Genomic DNA, 18797 nt, shown 5'->3' with positions numbered 1-18797 from the left:
GCTACTAAAACTCCCCTAGATCGCATTAAATTTCAACAGCTTAGAAACTCTACTAAAACAGCCATTACTCGAGACAAAAAACAGTACTTCTGCCACCTCCAGGATAAACACCAGAATAACCCAAAGAAGTTCTGGGCTGGATTTAATAACCTCCTACACCCAGGTAAATCTACTACCCCCACCCCTGAGAAACTCATTGGGAAAGATCCAGAAGAAATAGCCAACACCTTCAACTCTTTTTTTACCGAGACTATCCAATCCCTAGCCAGTCAGCTAACTACTACTTCCTCATCCTTCACTCATACTAATGACTCCGCTCCCCCCTCCTTTAATTTAGAACCAGTATCTACCTCCTATATTCGTACCCTCTTGAAAAAACTTAAACCAACCACCCTAGCGGCGAATCACCTCCCAGCGGAATACCTACAAATTGCGTCAGACGCAATTGCCTATCCCATATCAATCTTGATCAACAGAACTATAACTGAAGCTACCATTCCCTCTATTTGGAAAATCTCATATATCATCCCTCTCCATAAAGGAGGCACCTCCATGGAAACATCCAACTACAGACCCATAGCAATATTGTCTCCAATAACTAAAATTATGGAACGGTGTGTTCACAAACAACTCCTACACTACCTAACCCTTAATAGTCTTTTGTTTAATTCCCAACATGGCTTTCGCCCCCACCACAGTACAACCACTGTCCTCCTCTCCTTTGTTGACTCAGTCAATAACAACCGTAATAATAAATTAATATCCTCTGCTCTCTTTCTTGACCTATCGAAAGCCTTCGACATGGTCAATCACCAGCTTCTGCTCCACACCCTAGAAAGCCTACATCTCGGCAACCTAGCCCTAAGCTGGTTCAATGCTTACCTCTCTGGTAGGCAAAAAGCTGTCCAGTGGCAAAACAGGCTATCTGACCTGCTCCCTAACACCATTGGCGTTCCTCAGGGCTTTATACTTGGTCCCCTTCTTTTCTCCGTCTTCATAAATGATCTTCACTCAGTCATCCCCAAAGCCACCTGCATCCAATATGCAGATGACTCCATCCTGATCTGTTCTGACGCCTCTCTCTCGAAACTCCAAACAACTACCCAACAATGCTTTGCTATAGTTGAAAAATGGTTCTCTGATTTGAAACTCATACTCAATCCAACAAAAACCAAGTTGCTTCTATTTTTCCCCTCTGTATCCCCTCCCCTAGGAAAAGAACTTCCAATTCCTAACAATATGACCTTCCATGTGGAATCCACCAGTGGCACCATCATAGAGCCTGTCTCCAACACCAAACTATTAGCTGTCACCATCGACAACAAACTTAAATTTGACATACACATTAGCCAAACCATTAAGTCTGTAAACAAGAAACTCGGCTCCATGTACAGAATAAAGAACTTTTTAACCTCTCATGCCAAACTAACTATTGCTCGTACTCATCTCCTCTCCACCCTCTTGTATGCCTCCCCAGTACTTTCTTTCCTCAATAAGCGTGAGCTCGATATGCTCTCTGTTACCTATAATCACATTGCCAGATTTATAACAGGTACACCTTATCGTACTCACCATTGCCTTAACTTAAAGAAACTTGACTGGTTGGAACTCCCCAATCTTCTCAAACTCAACCAACTTACTGAAGCTTTTAAAATAATCAACCAACCGGAGAGAACCCCCTCACTGAGCAGAATACTGACCACCTACTCCAACCTAAACTGCCTTCGATCATCAAATAGTGTTCAGATACTAACCATCAAATCTAAGAATTCGGGTGGTGATGCTCTCTACGCCAACTCCATCGGGAAGCCTTGGAATTCCCTTCCAAACAACCTAAGACTTATGACCTCACTTAATTCAAAAATAATCTCAAAGAATTCCTTAAGTCACACTGGTTATGCCCCTGTCCTAAACCAGACTAAACCCAAAGATCTCATACCACCTTAGTCTCATCCCCATTTCAGAGATTATAATCTCTATCTCTTGGATTCACAATGTAACCTTGAAGCCATGTTCTAGACTATTTACACATTATGTGAATGTTATATAATCAGTATGTATAGCCTGCTGTTTTCTTCATGTTTATGTTAATCCTATTTCTTCTGAATGTAAATGTACTATGTCTTCTCATTATGTTGGAGCTTTTCTCCCCGGGCCTCTACTGAAAAAGGACATGTATCCAGCTGGACTAGCCCGGTCAACAAATGTAAAATAAATAAATAAGTAAATATTAAGAAAATTTGATAATTTTAGTGTGGTATCCTAATTATTTTCCTGTTTTTGAAAATAGTTTTGTAGAGCTCAAAACATATGTTGCTTTCAGTTTGCCATCTTGGCTTCACCCTCTTGATGTATAACTTTGATAATGTATTGTTCAGCTGTGGACCTATGTAAATAGTTATTTGTTTTATAATTGATTTGTTTATTTATTCTTTAAAACTAAATAAAAAAAAACAAGAAAAGAAAAAAGAAAACCTGACTTCCCCACAAGCAACAGCAAACTGGATATGTAGATTCATCACCATCTACCCCCCCCCCACACACACACACACACACACACATACATACACACACCAAGATGGCATCACTGCTTTGTACTTTAGAAAGCAAAATGTCTACACATAATGCAAAGGACAAAATTTCTGCGAGCATCAGTGACATACAAACAGTTAATCTTTTTTGCTGGATAACTCAGAAAAACAAACTTGAGTTATAACCAAAGTAAGATCACGGCGAGGTGCTGCAACATGCACTCACATCATATTTTTCTACAATGGCCAATTAAAAGCTGTCTACCCCTTCTCTAATTTCCAAATAAAAAAGTATCTGTTTAAAGAAGACACATAGTTTCTTTAGTTATAGTAGCATTATTTATTTATTTTATTGAATTTGGTTACCGGGAAAGTCCAACAAGAATATTTTTAACACAGTCCATAGTATCTTCTCTTTATAAAGTGTCTTAGCATATCCTCTAACAAATCAGAACAGAACATCTGACTTACATTTATCTACTGAACTCATCTCTTTCAAACTCTCCTCTCACTAACTTCTTCACTCTTTTCAAATTCCTCCTGAATCAACCGTACATATTGTAAGTATGCACAATTGTATATCAGTGATAAATACTGAAAAAAATATACTTTTCTTCTTTTCTTTTCTGTTTCTTTATACTTTCCTTTTTTTTCTAAGTATGTAATGCCCAGGAAAAAGGTCCATTTGGTTTACTATTTTACCCAGTTAACATATATTAATAAAAAAAAAATAAACATGCTCTTTTGTGTCATATCTTTCTTTTATGTTTGGCTGCTCTGAATTATATCATTGGGATCAATGTCTGATTTCTGTTATTCATTACTGTAGCATTATTGCTTTATAAATACTACTTTATAAAGGTAACTTCACTTTGTTTATGTATTGTTCTAAAGTATACTAATAACTTACTAAAATATTTTAATTCTTAGGGAATGACCTCTTTAAAACACATTGCATGTGTTATCCAAACCTGTCAAAGACAAAATGACAGCGTTGTAATAGTACTAAATGCACAACGTAACAGTAACAGCCTCATTCATTCTATGCATATAGAATGATAACAGGAATGGCAACAAAGACTGCTTTATCTTTTTTTTAACAAATACACTGCTTTATCTCTGATGACCTTTTAGTACACTGTCATAATTTCTGCACCACTTAATGGCTTGCCGAACATCCATTACTTTCCTCACATTGCTTCTGCATATCGTAAATGTTACAAGTACATTAGTTGTATTTATCCAGAGCACATTACTTTCAGTTGCTCTGAGAATATTGCTTGCCATTTTGTCTTTTTCCACTTGTCACTGAAACTCGAATGGCATGCCTTCCCAGTCCTGTCAAAACTTTTAACGGAAAAATTTTAACATGCACTGATAATATTATATTCCTGCCTATGAAAACTTGCAGTTACACTATCCTAGGCTGATATTACTGGGTACTGTCATAGAAAAGTAAAATGGAAGCTTATCCTTTTTTTCTGTGAATTTCTGACTTGAGAATTACAAGTATATAGCAGTTTTCAAACAATTAGATCTTCGTGCTAAAACAGTCAGAAGAGCATGATGGTTGAGCATTGTTTAATTTTCAAATGTAAAGGTCCATCAGCCTTCCTACATTTTTTTCCTTGTCTCCCAAACAAGGCTTAAAGAATCTTGCATGCCTTGGATGTCCATAGGCAGCTGAGATTTTGCCCTTGCCATCCTAAGTCAACTGAGATGCCAGATCAGCTTTTCATTTCTTTCCAACATAAAAACATTGGGAATTCCAGTATCTAAACAAATTGTTTATAAAATAATTTATTCTGCTGTTTCCTTTTGTTATACCTTCCATGGAAGAGAGCTCACAGGTTTGTTAGGCCCATTCTACTAGACGTGTTGCCTCTTCTGGAGATTTTTTCTAAGGACTGGCCTCTACATCCATTTTAGAGGCAGCCGCTTGGTCTTCCTACACACATTTACTAAGCATTATAATACTGATGTCTTCTCTAGGGCAAGCATGGGTCTGCTAGATCTGTCATTCAAGGAATTTCAGGCCCAATTTCTTCATCTTCTCATTCTACTTCCTTCGATATTTAGAAAGCTTTGGCAATATTCCCATTTGTTACTAATACTGCAAAAGTGATCAAAGAAAGAGCATAGTGCAGTTGTATAAGAACCTATAGCAATCAATGTCTGACCGATCACTCTTGAAATATTATAGCCTACCCTCCATTACAGACTTTCTTCCTTTTCCTGTTTGGCTGAGGTGAACTTCACCCCCCCCCCCCTTCCAGTTGGCATGTTCTTATTTCTGTATATTTTGCCTCTCTTTTTTGCCTTAGGTCTTCTGTTTCTAGTCTGCTGCAAGAAAACTTCTGAGATGCTTTGTGCCGATATGTTTTTTATGTACACTTAGTATGCGAATGCTTTGAGTTATATATCAGATGTATGGCACAAGAAGAAGATTCTTAGGCTTTGGTATCCTAGGCAGATGTAGGACTATCCTAGGCAGGATATCCCATACATCAGTGATCATTCAGACATCTACTTTCATAGTAAACTCTTATACACTTGTACTTTCTCACACTTGTACCACTCAACCAGACACATATTTGACCAAGCAAACATTTGAAAATTTTCTCCCTTACTTAAGTCCTTCATTGAAATAAATATTTGATGAAAGGATAGTGACACATATCTGTATCTATATCTATATCTATGTCTATATTTATTTCCATATCTATTTGTGTATGTGTGTGTGTGTGTTTACGTATATGTTTTATAAGTTGCCATTGTGCTTTGTCTAGTGTTAGACAGTTGTGTGCTGAGGCTGAAGCTCATGGTGAAATAGATTTTACAGATGGGGGGGGGGGGCAGGTGGCAGAGCTAAGAGACAGGTTATTCTAAGGATCCAGGGTGGGCAAGTCCTCAAGTCATTCCTTATAGCCTGCCCAGCTGAACATCACAGCTGGGTAAAATACCATTGTTGCAGGAAAAAGTCAACACCATCAAAAGATGACAATCACCACTATATCCCTATAGAACAGTTGTGGTGAAGGTAAGTTTAAGGAAGACATGGGGCAGGGGGATATTAATATGTATATTTGTGTGGTTAGCTGATGGTTGGTGCAGGTAAGTTTAAGGAAGACATGGGGCAGGGGGATATTAATATGTATATTTGTGTGGTTAGCTGATGGTTGGTGCAGGTAAGTTTAAGGAAGACATGGGGCAGGGGGATATTAATATGTATATTTGTGTGGTTAGCTGATGGTTGGTGCAGGTAAGTTTAAGGAAGACATGGGGCAGGGAGATATTAATATGTATATTTGTGTGGATGGCTATGTATGTGTCTGTAATGGAATGAATGCTGGATGAATCTTTGTGTGTGTGTGTGTGTGTGTGTGTGTGTGTGTGTGTGTGTGTGTGTAATGGCATTTATCATTAAGTCACTGTAGCAGTAGCGTAAGCTGTATGTGATGTATCCTGTGAAATATCAGATGTCCATCCAGTATTGAAAAGCTTTTAAGCATCTTCCATTGCAATGTACATCCAACGGAGTACCACAGTATGCTATTATAAAAACAGACTTATGGGTGCCATTCAAGATGCTGATTAGACTTAGCCTTCCCTGCATCTTAAGCTGTTTGTCAGTCAGCGTCTTCAGTCTTTTGGACAGATAAGTACCCCCCAGGGAGCGTTCCTTCTGGTTTTGTGACACTGCTGTGTTGTATTTGCGTATATCTAAAAGAAAGCGAAGTAGTCTGTGTTGGTAGCAAAATCAGTATAAAGATTCCCACACAGCTTATTTGTTTTGTTTGGGGGGGTAGAGTGACATCTGCTTATGTAACATTTCTTTATCTTTTACTCCTTGTCTTGGCTCTTTTAGTATTTGTTCAGAAAATTCATGACTTAAGACTCTCATGAAACTGATGATAGACTTTGGTGCTGGTGCCTCAGAAGTTTCACCTCCGATAACCAAGAAAAAGAAAACAATAACAGAGGCTCCTGAAGCAGTGTCTGTTGAACCCTCTCTTCCCTGGCTCTCAACAAACAACTCTGCTGTGTTCATGTTGAAGTCTTTGGACCACCTGTCTCCTTCTTCCTACTGCTCTGGTGATGCTGTTCAGAATGCTGCTAAGGGTTGGGAGGCTGGAATGTACTCCAGAGCCAGATGTATACTTTCATCCAAGGAGAAAGAGCCTCACTTGATGATCTTCGTGGGGCCAAGATGGAATCCCTCAAGTACTTGTCAGGAAAGAGGCACCAAGCACCTGAGGGGAAATAGGGATGTCAGAATCTATTTGGACTTTTTGTTTATATACTCCTGTCCTTCCTGTCCTTCTGGTAGTGAGTCTTAATCTGGCATGGCAGAAATGGGCTTGATTATGCTTCTCAGTTTTCATCTCTTGACTCCTTGACATCAGAATATGAAAAAAAGTCTTTCCTTAGATTCTCCTGTGAAATAAATGTATTTTTCTGATACCATAGGCAGGATGAAATATCTCTTCCACTGGGAAGAAAGAGAGATACCCATACACAAAGAGGATATTATGAACTTTAGAAGAACTGCCAAGCTATGCCTTTGGCTGTCCCTCCTATCACTGGTGCTCTTGAGGATGCCATTTCCACTGCATGCTCTTCTCCTTATAGTCAAGCTCATGCACCTAAAATGCCATATAGACTTTACAAGGTTCCACAGACCTACATGTTTCTTTTCCGTAACCCTGTCACATATCCATCTGTTATTCTTTAGTCAAAGGCTCATGATTTAACCAGCTTACTACTACTAATCTTGAACTGTTAGACAGGTACAGGAAGAAAGTACATACATTTTCCACTCTTGCATTCAGAACAGCTAATTGGCAGACACACATGGTTAAGTATCTTCTGGCAGCATTTTCTGATATGAATACAGCTGTTGCTACATTATCCTGTCCTGACATTAAATCCACACTCTCAGCATGTGCTTTTTTTCATTGTCACAAGTCACCAAGCATTCTTTGAACTGCTCTTATGATTCTGCAGATTCAGTATCCAGAGCTGCTACAACTGAATCAGTTATTCATAGATGCATATGGATAAGGTCACAAAATCACTGGGAGAACATCACTTCTCAAATTATGAATTCTCCCCTTTATAAAGAAGTATTATTTAGAATTTCTTCAGTGGAGGTCTTAAAAACATTTGATGAGCAAGGTGAAATTGATCCAAGGGGTAAAGCAATTTTTTGCAGTCCCCTATTCCCAAATATAACAAAAAAATGTCTTCCATCATTGGTCCCTTTTATAGAAACCATTTAAACAAACTCGATAGAAATTTGGAAAGAAGAATTCAAGAAGCAAAGGCGGGCAGCAATAAGAAAAAAAGGAGGTCTAATATCTGTCTAACTGACTATGATCCTGTTATGCTTTTGGTGAACTGTCAGGGATGTTCTTACTTCAAAACTTCCTGTTAACTGTTTAAAGTTTTACTGACTCTTTTAGGGTCCACTCTCCATCATCAATGCTTCCTTCTTGGCTGAACCTATGGAGCAGTTACCTGTCTCCATGGTTTTTCCTTCCACTTTCTGCCAGAAGGAGAATGTTATCATGGAGTTTTGGGGTGAAAAGTCTGGCTCCAGCTGTGCCACAGCCAGCAAAGGGTCACTCTGCTATGGCCAAATTTGATTAATTAGAACACCCATCTTTTTCCTACGTTCGCTCTGGTTTAGTAACTAAAGGTAAAGAGGACTGCAGGATAGACATTTCCTCTGCAGCTGTAGGGATGAGCTCTTCAGTTGAAGGAGAATTAGTGATGTCACACTGGGAAAATGGAGTCTGAACCCTGGATTGGTATGCTGACTATGTGTAGTTTTCCGGAAAAGACAACAAAAAAGAGAAAAAGTTTGCTTCTCCTATTTCTGTTTCTGTGAACAGGGAAGACTTGCTGGGAGTTGCAAGAAAATGTATTTCTTCTTCTGCTCTTCGTACTACCTTTTCCGGTTCTGATTTTCAATTAGAAGAGCAGGGTTCGGAGGGGGGGGGGGGTTGTGTTTAAGGATTTCCTTCTCCACCTGAAGATTCTGGTTCAGATTTCCTTCCAAAAGCGATATCTTTTTTTCAAGAATCAAAAATGAAGAAAGACAGAATCCTACATACTTAGACTATCCAAAGGTAACTCTGCAAATACCCTGACATGACAAAAGATTTTATAGCTTAGATTAGCTCTTTATTTCCTTTGAAGGTACGAAGAAAAGACAAACAGTGCCTAAACAGGCAATTCCAAATGGTTATCTCATGCCATCCAATTTTGTTATTCTTACCATGGAGCAAATCTAACTCTGCAAGCGCTTTGGCCACTTCTAGAGCTTACTGGAAAGGGGAGACCTCTGGGGAGACCTCTGGAAGTGTTCTCAAGACAGCAACTTGATCTTCTGTGCTCAACTTCACCAAACATTGTATGATCGATTCCTCCTCCAGGGCAAGAGTCAGGATTTGCTAGGACTGTTCTCCAGGGGACCCAGGACACTGATCTTTCTTCCTTCTTCCTAACTAGCTAAGCTTTGCTAATCATTCTATACAGCTTATGCTACTGCAACTGTGATCTAATAATGAACACAGTACAGATGTGTAAGTAATCATACCATAACAGTAGGTGTTTAAGTACATCTTACAGAACCAACACCATCCCTTTTTCCCCTTTCTCTTTTGTTGCCTTTGTGATTTCCTGCCCACTACCTTTTATTCTTCTGTATATCTTCCAGTCAGGGTGGGGTTCTCCCCTTACCCCTGTTTTCCCCATTTTTCTCACAGCACATATGTACCCATATTCAGACTCAAAGTCTTGTTTTCTGTGAAGTAAGAAAGCTCTGAAATTTGGTGCCTGTAGATCTGCTTTTACAGCAATCTATTATTGTGCTCCCTCAGATATATAGTGCTTGTGGAAGGTGCCCCCAACATTTTGAATACTGGCCAGATGTTGGCTACTACAACAGTGATTTAGCTGAGCATCTACTCTTATGGTAAGTTTACTTATATGTCTGTACTTTCTGTGAGTGTAATTTACTATGGCAAGAGGTTTTTTGTTCATGGGTGGCTGTGTGTGTTGAGGAGGGGGGGGTCCTAATACAAGCACCCAAATTACAGACTCTAAAAGACCATTATCCCATAACCAGGGACTTTGGCTTCTTGTGGCTCATGAGGATGGCTTCTACTGCTCAAATTCAACTATATGTTTGGGCAAGTTGCGGCAGTCATGCAGAAAGAGGAGAGCTGCCCCACTTCTTCCAAATACAGTAGCTAACTTCAAGCAAGATTATTCCACCATCTGTGTGGCGGGTGTGAGAGAGGTGGGAGTGTAGGGTATGGTTTCAGACAGCAATTGGAAGGGACATTTAGGCATAGGGATTGAGAAGGATGTTTAGGGGAGGGAGCAGTTGGGGACTTCAGGTTTAGGGAGGAGAGAATGGAGTTTTAGGTTTAAGGAGCCAGAAGGGGAGTTTAGGATTGGGGGTGGGAATAGAGTTTTAAGGTTAGGGAGTGATTGGTGACTTTATGTTTAGGGGAGGGAGTTGTGGAGTTTTAGGTTTAAGGAGCGATCAGGGACTTTAGGGTTAGTGGGAAGTGTGTGGTTAGGTTTAGGGACCGGGGTTGGCATTTTAGGTTTAGAGTTAAGGTTCTGGTAGGGCTATGTAGTTCAATGAGGTTAGGTAGTGGTGGAGCTTGGTAATTAACTAGAGTTGGGCTAGTGGGAGTTAGGGTATTTGCCATTTAGAGTCAGTGGCAGCTGGCACATGTAGTAGACCCTGTGAGTATTTGTCTTTGTGTGTGTGTGTGTGTGTGTGTGTGTGTGTGTGTGTGTGTGTGTGTGTGTGTGTGTGTGTGTGTGTGTCTGTGTGTGTGTGTGTGTGTGTGTGTGTGTGTGAGGGGGATGCCTCTGCCAAGATGATGCACGGGCTGCCAGGGAAAATGTTACTGCAATCAGGTCTGACAGTACTAGTATTAAACAAGTGGAATTCAAGGATATGTTAATGAGCTGTTACTGAGGTCTTTCACATGGCCATTAACTATCTGTGAATCAGATTTTCTAATTATCACATAAATTAACCTATCTGTGACAGACAATTTATGCAAACGGTAAGGGCCTGTCTGAATCCTAGGGTAGTTTGGGGAGGCTTGACACCATTTCAAGCTGTTCAGGAGGACTTACCAAAAAATATTTTTGTGTTTGTGGCCTTGAAGATGCTGCTCTTTGAGTAGAAACCACTCAAAGTTTTAGATGTTTTGACACTCGTAGAAAACTCAGTTCTATTATGCATCTTCAAATAAAGTTCTCGAAATTATACCCATTGTTTCATTGCCTGAATGAACTGTTGGGACACAATTCATGATCTGATTTTGTCAATTTTCATTCTATCAGCTGTTGGGAAATTATACCCATTGTTTCATTGCCTGAATGAACTGTTGGGACACAATTCATGATCTGATTTTGTCAATTTTCATTCTGTCAGCTGTTGGGTTCAGATCCAATCCTCAGATCCATCTCAGCCGTTACTAAATCTCATGGTAACCAAAAAGCTCTTGAGCGCCTCCCCTACCCATAATGCACCACCCCAACATTCCCCAGATCTCATTTGCCACTTTTCGCAAAAGACGTGGTTAGCCTGAGCTCTTGAACATGTATTAAGATAAGTGATATTTCTTATAGTTTTCCACCTTGTCTTAAAAGTATACATTTGTTCTCTTAACCTATACACTCTGTGTATTCTCCTTTACCATCTTTGGTAAGTTTTTTCCCTTATAATCTCCCTCATACACATTAATGTAGTTCTCAGTACCATTGTTGGTATTTTTTTCCTTTTTTCTTTGCTGAGTAAAATGGAAAAAAAAACTTTCCCTATTTCTTTATTCTTTCCCTTCGGTCGGTCCTCATGTCTGATAAAGGACCTGCTGGCTTCAAAAAGTGTCAGAAGTGTGGCACAGATTATCTTTTTCTGATGCCCACATTTTATGTGTTTATTGTTTAGGCCCTCAACACTTACAGGAGGATTTTTCTATATGTAAAACTTCAGCCCAAGGGCCATAGCAGACAGAAGAAATAAACTGATATTAAAAGTATTGCTCCCTTCTTCATTTGGAGAGGCCATTGCTGGGGCTGAATCCTCCAAGACTGAGACTAAAGAAACTTTGTCTAAGTTCCAAGACCATCCACTTCTTCATCTCCTTCATTGGAGCTGCCAAAGAAGAAATCCACATCAGATCCGAAAGCCACTCAGATCCAGTCCCCTTCAGTTCTGACAAGAAAATTTTCAGATCCAACTTTGGATCTGAAGAGTTTGTCGAAAACAAAATATTCTCCTAGCTTGGATCCAGTGCCTTCTAGGGTTCCTTCTCCCTTTGTAGAGAGACATTGTTCCAAGTCATCATCCATTGCTTCAATTCATTTTTCCAGCAGTCTAACTGAGGAAGATGTGGACAGAATGATGACAGAATTCATCTCAGCGCAGATACAGATGAGTGCTCTCCTGGCTTCTACCCCATTCGGTCAAGGAGTCCCTCCATCTGTTATACTTCCATTGTCTAATCCTTCTCTGATTTCGGTTGTTTCAGAGTCTTTGGATCCAAACCTCCCAGGTCTGTCTGGCACAGATCTGAAAATACTGTTATCTTTGGATCTGAAGACTACTTTGAATGCACTGGCTCCAACTTCTCTTCAGATCAGGATGACTGTCAGAACCAAAGCTCCCCTGTTGGGTCTGAGATGTTGGAGTCGACTCTGAGGTTTTCAAACCTGTCTCTACCCCTTGGAGCTTTGGCATTGGATAGCTCAGCTCCAACTTCTGCCTTGTGGAGGTTGCTCTTGGAGCAAAAGGAGGCAGTGGTCCAAAAGCCTATCTTCTCAGAGCCAGTGTCTTCCTGCTGTCTGGAGAGATTTGCCTTTGAGGTAGTGAGAAGAGTGTTTTCTCTTCATGCAGGATGGACAGAGCCAACCCCCTCGGATCTCCTATCCAATTCCCAGATGTCTCTGTGCTTAGTCCCACATCATTCTACACCACAGGAACAGCCAGCTGAAAGCATCCAGACCACCCAGCAGGATCTTGCAATTTCTTCTGACACCTCACTGGAACATCCCTCCAAGGATGTTCCTGAGAAGAAGAAGTGCAAGATGAGGCACTTGCACTGTCCGCAAGAGTCAGTCACTGAGGATCTTGATTTCGATGAGGGAGAAGGGTTTCCACAATCACCTCCAGAAGACATCTCATTTGGAGACATTCTCAGCATCCTTAAACAGAGAGGTGGTTGGACCTGTAGCAACCCAAAGGAATCACTGTTTCTGGAAGCCTTCAGAGCTGGCCCATGTACCTCCTGGATTACTCTGCTCACCAGCAAACTCATTGATTTGATCTTTAGATGGGCGTGGAAGGAACCAGACTCAGTTGAGTCTGTCCCTAAGAAATCAGATTGGATTCTGGCTTCAGCTGTCAGGAAGGAATTCTAGAGTAAGAGGGTGCCAATGGAAGCCATGGTCATGCTGGTGGCTACAAAAAAGGAACTTGCTGAACAAAGTTCATCTGTTTATCCTCCTAACAGGGAGTCTAGGATGATGGACAGATTTGGGAAGTATGGTTATGCATCAGTGGCTTTTGCTCTTAGGTCGCTGAACTATTTGGCACATTTTACTAGACTATAAAGGGATTTGATCAAATAACTTTTAAAATCTCTTTCAGAGACCATTACTGCTGAGGCTTACTTGTCTGCGGTGTCTCAGTTGGCTACCCACCAATCCATTTCAAATTCATCCATGAGGCTTATCTCGCATGCAACCAAAGGTGCATCAAGGGCAGCGGGTTCAGGCATATCCATTAAGTGGCATGCCTGAATACATGTATGTGACTTTACAGAGCCTTTCTCAAGTCCTTGCTTATCAATGCAGCCTTTGATGGCAGTTCATTGTTTGGCCCAAAAAATGAAGTACACACTCCCTAAATGTGAAATGGATGGAAAGACTCTTTCTGCAGTGAGTGTTCATTTTTCAGACCCCCAAAGATCCTTTTCTAGGAATCAGTGGGGTGGTCAAAAGATGTGATTCAGAAAGTCCCAAGGTCCTTTCTGGGACACATGTGGAGACATTTCCCTTAGGGCCGGGGGGGACTCTAATGGATGACTATGACTTCATGGCAGTGTTGGCCTGCAAAACCAGGGGTCCAGAGATTCTTTCTGCAATAGACCCCACCAGCACTCCTGAAAGGAGGCCGCTTGCCTACTCCTGGAGGCACTCAGGAGTCAACTATCTCTGCGTCAGAGCGCCTGGCTAGATATAACAAGAGATACCTGGGTGCAAAGGATTATTTCCAGAGGTAATATAATCACTTTTCCCTTCCACCCCCAACTGCATGCAAAATTCCTGCTCTTCCATCCAGTCAGAAGAAAGCAGCAGCCCAAGAAAATGGAAAAGCTGCTAGAAAAAGAGTAATCCAAGAGGTCCCACCAGACCAGACAGAATCCGGAACTTACTCAAGATGCTTTTTAGTACCAAAGAAAACAGAAGACTGGAGACCAATTTTGGATCTCAGCATTTTGATCAAGTCAGTTTGACGCCCAAAGTTTCAGATGGTCATGGTTTAGTCCATTCTACCCTTCTTGGGTGAGGACAACTGGGTGTGCTCAACAGTCCTTCAGGATGCGTACTATCACATAAAGATGAAAAGACAATCCAGAAGGTATTTACACTTCCAGCTGGAGTCAATCACTAACAGTTCAGAGCACTGCCCTTTATTCTCACCACAGCTCCCAGGGTATTCACCAAATGCATGGCAGTAGTAGCAGTTCACCTAAGACTACACGGATTCAGAGTGTTTCCATATCCAGATGACTGACTCATTACTGCCTCAACCAGGCACCTGATAGATAACAAGAGCAAGAGATCAGGTTCTTCAGATTTGTTCTCTTCTTGGAATAACCATAAATTAAGAGAAGCCTCAGTTACAACCAACTCAAACCTTGGAGTTCATAGGAGTAATTTTCAACATGATATCAGTGACAGTGTCTCTTCCTCTTTCAAGAGTACAGACTCTTAGATTCCAGGTCATGAAAATAATTCACAATACCAAGATTTCAGCCAGCTTGATCCATCAAGCCTTAGGATCAACATCAGCTGCCATAATCTTAGTTCCTGTAGCCAGATTGTATATGAGAATTTTTCAGTGGATGCTAGCAACACACTGGTCGATTCTTTACCAGTGCACATCAGTACAAATAAAAATCACTCAGGCATGCAAGAGAAACCTCTGGTGGTGGATTTAGTCAGATTAGGTTCTACAAGACTGTCTTTTATTGTCCCACAGCCCAAGGCCATAGTGACCATGGATGCCTCCCAGAATGGGTGGAGAGCACTTCCTGGGGAAAACAGTCCAAAGCACTTGGTCCCTCAAAGAGGCCAGTTTGCATATCAATGTCCTAGAGATGAGAGCGGTGCTCTTAGCATTGCAGGTCTTCTAGGATGCTCTCCCTTTAGGGGCAATTGTGATTCAAACAGACAATATGTCAATAGTTTGGTACATCAACAAACAAGGAGGAACCAGATCTTAACCCTTGCTTCAAGAAAGACTCAGAGTGTGACAATGGGTGATCTCATCCAACCAATTTTGCATAGCAACACACATTTCGTGGAAGTTTAATGTGACAGCAGACAAATAGAGGAGGTCCATTCTTCTACCTCACAAGCAGTCTCTCAACATGAAAGTGCAGAAATGATTTTCCATCAGTGGAGCCAGCCTTGGTGTGATCTTTTTGCTTCTCCAGTAAACAACAAATGCAGCAGCTACTTTGCCCTAATCTCCCCCCTCCAGGGGAATCACCAAGGGATGTTCTTCTCCATGATTGGTCCCCTTCAGTCTACTTTATGCTTACCCGCTAGTTCCACTAATCCCAAAATTTTTGCAGAAAGCTGTCAAGTTGAAGAGCAAGGTCATCCTTATTGCACCTTACTGGCCTCGACTGATTTTGTTCTCTTTTCTGTGGCCTTATCTGCTTTACCAACCTTGGATTCTGGAAGCAGTTATAGGCCTTCTGTCTCACCCAATAGGTACTTTTCATCCAGATATCTCAAACCTCAAGCTAACAGTATAGTTTCTCCAATTCTGTTAATAGCCAGACAACCTATGCTCTCTTCACCTGACTGTCATATTCTTTTCCCATAAGTCTTCTACTAGGAGACTTTACACAAGTAAATGGAAAAGGTTTGTTTATTGGGCACAACAAAAAAACATTGACCCTTTCTCTACTCCTGTAAATAGCATACTTGAATTTTTGTCATCAGTTTTTAATGATGGAGCTAGCTTCTCCACAAAGTTCAGTTATCAGCAATCACTGATTTTCATGTTGGATTTGAGAATTCTTCTGTGGCCTCTTCTAAACTTTGTAAGGCACTTTTAAGAGTCAAACTCCTGTTAAGACTCCCACACAAAGATCCTTCTCTTCCATGGGATTTGAACTTGGTATTGCAGGCCTTAATTGATTCTCCTTTTGAACCAGCAGATAAATGTGATCTTAAGTTCTTAACCTGAAAAACTGTTTTTCTAGTGGCCATTACCTGTTAGAAGAATTTCAGAAATTCCGGCATGGTCCTATAAACCTCCCCACTTTATCTTTCATAAGCATAGAGTCACATTACGTACCAGTGCTTCCTACCTTCTTAAGGTGATGTCAGAATCCAGTATCAATCAGTCCATTAATTTGCCAGTTTTCTTTCTTAAATTTGAGAACAAAGGGAAATATATGTTAGATGTTCACAGACAATTATGTTTCTATTCATATAGAACAAAAGAAATTAGAAAGACATATCAATTATCTGTGTCCTTTGCAGACATTAAATTGGGAAAACCAGTTGCAAAGGTAACCTTAGCCAGATGGCTGACAGATTGCATATCATTCATCTACAACAAGTTGAGTCTAACTTTAGCAAAACCTTTAAAAGCCCATTCAATTAGGTCCATAGCATCTTCTTCAGTATTTCTGTCTACGGCTTCCATGGACGACATATGTGCGGCTGCAGCATAGGCCAATCTTCATACCTTTATCACTCATTACAAACTGTATCTGGTCTCAAGAGGAAGAGCAGCCTTTGGCTCAACTGTGCTCAGGAATATCTTTCGTTAAAGTCCACCCAGGAATTTAGGTAGCTGGGAACTATGTCCCCAACAGATTTCTGGAAGAACGAGATATTATAAGGACAGCGCTGTCCTTGATGTTGCACTCCAGATGCAGGTTCCTCTGTAGTTTCCTGTGTGGAATGTATGTATACTTTAGTATGTCCTCTTTTAGCTAAATCAGCAAACAAGATCTAGCGTATGTTAGGGGTTGGTGCATTATGGGTAAGGGAGGAGCTTGAGAGTTTTTCGGTTACCATGAGCTTTAGTAACAGCCGAGTCAGAGCCAAGGATCATATCTGAACCAAACAGTTGAGGAAGAATGACAATGGACAACACAGATGGAACATTATGGTAAGTACGTAACTTCTTTTTACTCAGTATTGTTATGACCATACTTTTTTCTGGTTTATTAATGGTACTTAAGGCAAGCTTGTTTGTCTTAAGCTATCATTTGGCATCTAAAGTGGTATTGATTTTGTGTGTGTGTGTGTGTGTGTGTGTGTGTGTATGTGTGTGTGTGTGTGTGTGTGTGTGTGTGTGTGTGTGTGTGTGTTTTAGATGCGCTATTAAATCAAAAGTATTGTAAAAGAAAGATAAGGACATTCAGTGTATTTTATGGGTGTTGTGTGCTAAGGTTTGATACACTGATGCACTGTAACAAAGCAAGAAATGACTTTTCCCAGACAATATCTAAAAATCGAGGTAACCATCAATAGGTAAATTAAAAATACATTTCCAAGAGCTAGCACAGTAAAGTGCGATTAACCAGCCTTCAGTAAATTAAATAATGCTCGTCATGAAATGGCCCTTGGCTGGTGTCAGTTTTTGCTTTAAACCATCATAGCTGTAGTCACTTATCTCATTCGTATCTGTCAGGCTGTCTATCTGTCTGTCTATATGTCTATTTGTTGGCCAATTAGAAATCACTTTAAGACTCTTACTATATGATATTGCAAAACATAATATGGGTCAATCATGCACATTTTTAGTTATTCTTATATATACCCTTGCAGTACAAGTTACATGCCTGAGATAGTTTAAGATTCTTGTAACTGTCCTTCTGGCCCTTTGTATCTTATCACATTATCTCAGTAAATGTTTTCCTGTCCACACTCTCTAAGCACAGGTGAAGTAACTGTAATCTATAGATACATAATGTTAAATATGATGTATACTCATTCACTACTGGTGGTTATGACATAGTTGCCTTCAGAAATCAATGCTTCGTAGGCCTATTATGTTGTTTGTTTATTCAGTCTTTTTTTTTTTTGTAAATTAGCTGTTTTCCATAACATATCATCAAATCTGCAGATTATTAATGAAGCTGATGGCATTAAGTTGCAGTAATCATCACTTTATAACTAAACAAACTTTTTTAATATGTTCTTTCTCCTTTTCATTGCCAATTTATGCATCAAGGACCGTATGCAGGTTTGAATCTCTGTGTTTTGAGTGCTTTTGGTCCATTATAGGCATGTCTTGTATTTACAATGCCTTCAGTTTTTGCTGTTGACCTATATGTACTTCCTTGTTGTTCAGTGATGTTGTACCTTTGTACGGATTGTTTTGTGTGTGTGACATATTGTTGAAATATATTTTACTAAAACATAAAAGATGATTTTTTTTTTTTTATAATTTTCACCACTTTGTGATTTTACATTCAGGAACATCCCAGGCCAGAATATGAAACAAAGTTATTACAGAAGAAACTCAAGAAAGAAAAGCAGAAAAAAAAGAAAAATGAGGTAATATAATTTTGTGGCATGTACTTGTTTATATAAGTAGAACAGGATATCACTGAAACTAATAATGTGGTATTTGGTAGCATCAGATTGTCTTGACATGCATGGCAATTTTTGCTTTAACTTTCCCTGCTTTGAGTGAGGTTAATTATCTTACTGATAATAATGAAAGAGAGAAACTAAAAACAAAACAATTGTATCAGATCATATAACCAATCACATTTTTCAAATTAGCTAGAAGCCTTATGAAATTCTGTAGTTGGCAGAATTCAGATATTTGGAACATGCTCCTTAAGAATCCATAGTGTTCCATTTCACTCACTTGTTTTTCTTTCCAAAATGTTTTATTCATTTTATAACACAATAACTCAACAGTATAGTAACAAGAAAAAACAAACTGTATACAATGCCCAT

General features: G+C 40.0%; 1 protein-coding gene across 1 annotated transcript in view; it reads left to right on the top strand.

Annotated features, from left to right (window-relative positions):
* The window catches only part of LOC122815187 (anoctamin-2-like), a 2140961-nt gene that overhangs the window by 1287215 nt on the left and 834949 nt on the right, over nt 1-18797 (top strand). Inside the window, exon 14 of the mRNA XM_044087470.1 lies at nt 18306-18386. Within this exon, the coding sequence (XP_043943405.1) occupies nt 18306-18386 (81 nt within the window). The remainder of the gene's footprint in view (nt 1-18305; nt 18387-18797) is intronic.

The sequence above is a fragment of the Protopterus annectens genome, chromosome 11.part0, assembly GCF_019279795.1.
Source record: "Protopterus annectens isolate FY-2018-M chromosome 11.part0, PAN1.0, whole genome shotgun sequence".
NCBI lineage: Eukaryota > Metazoa > Chordata > Ceratodontiformes > Protopteridae > Protopterus > Protopterus annectens.
This window is presented reverse-complemented; position numbering and strand designations above follow the sequence as displayed.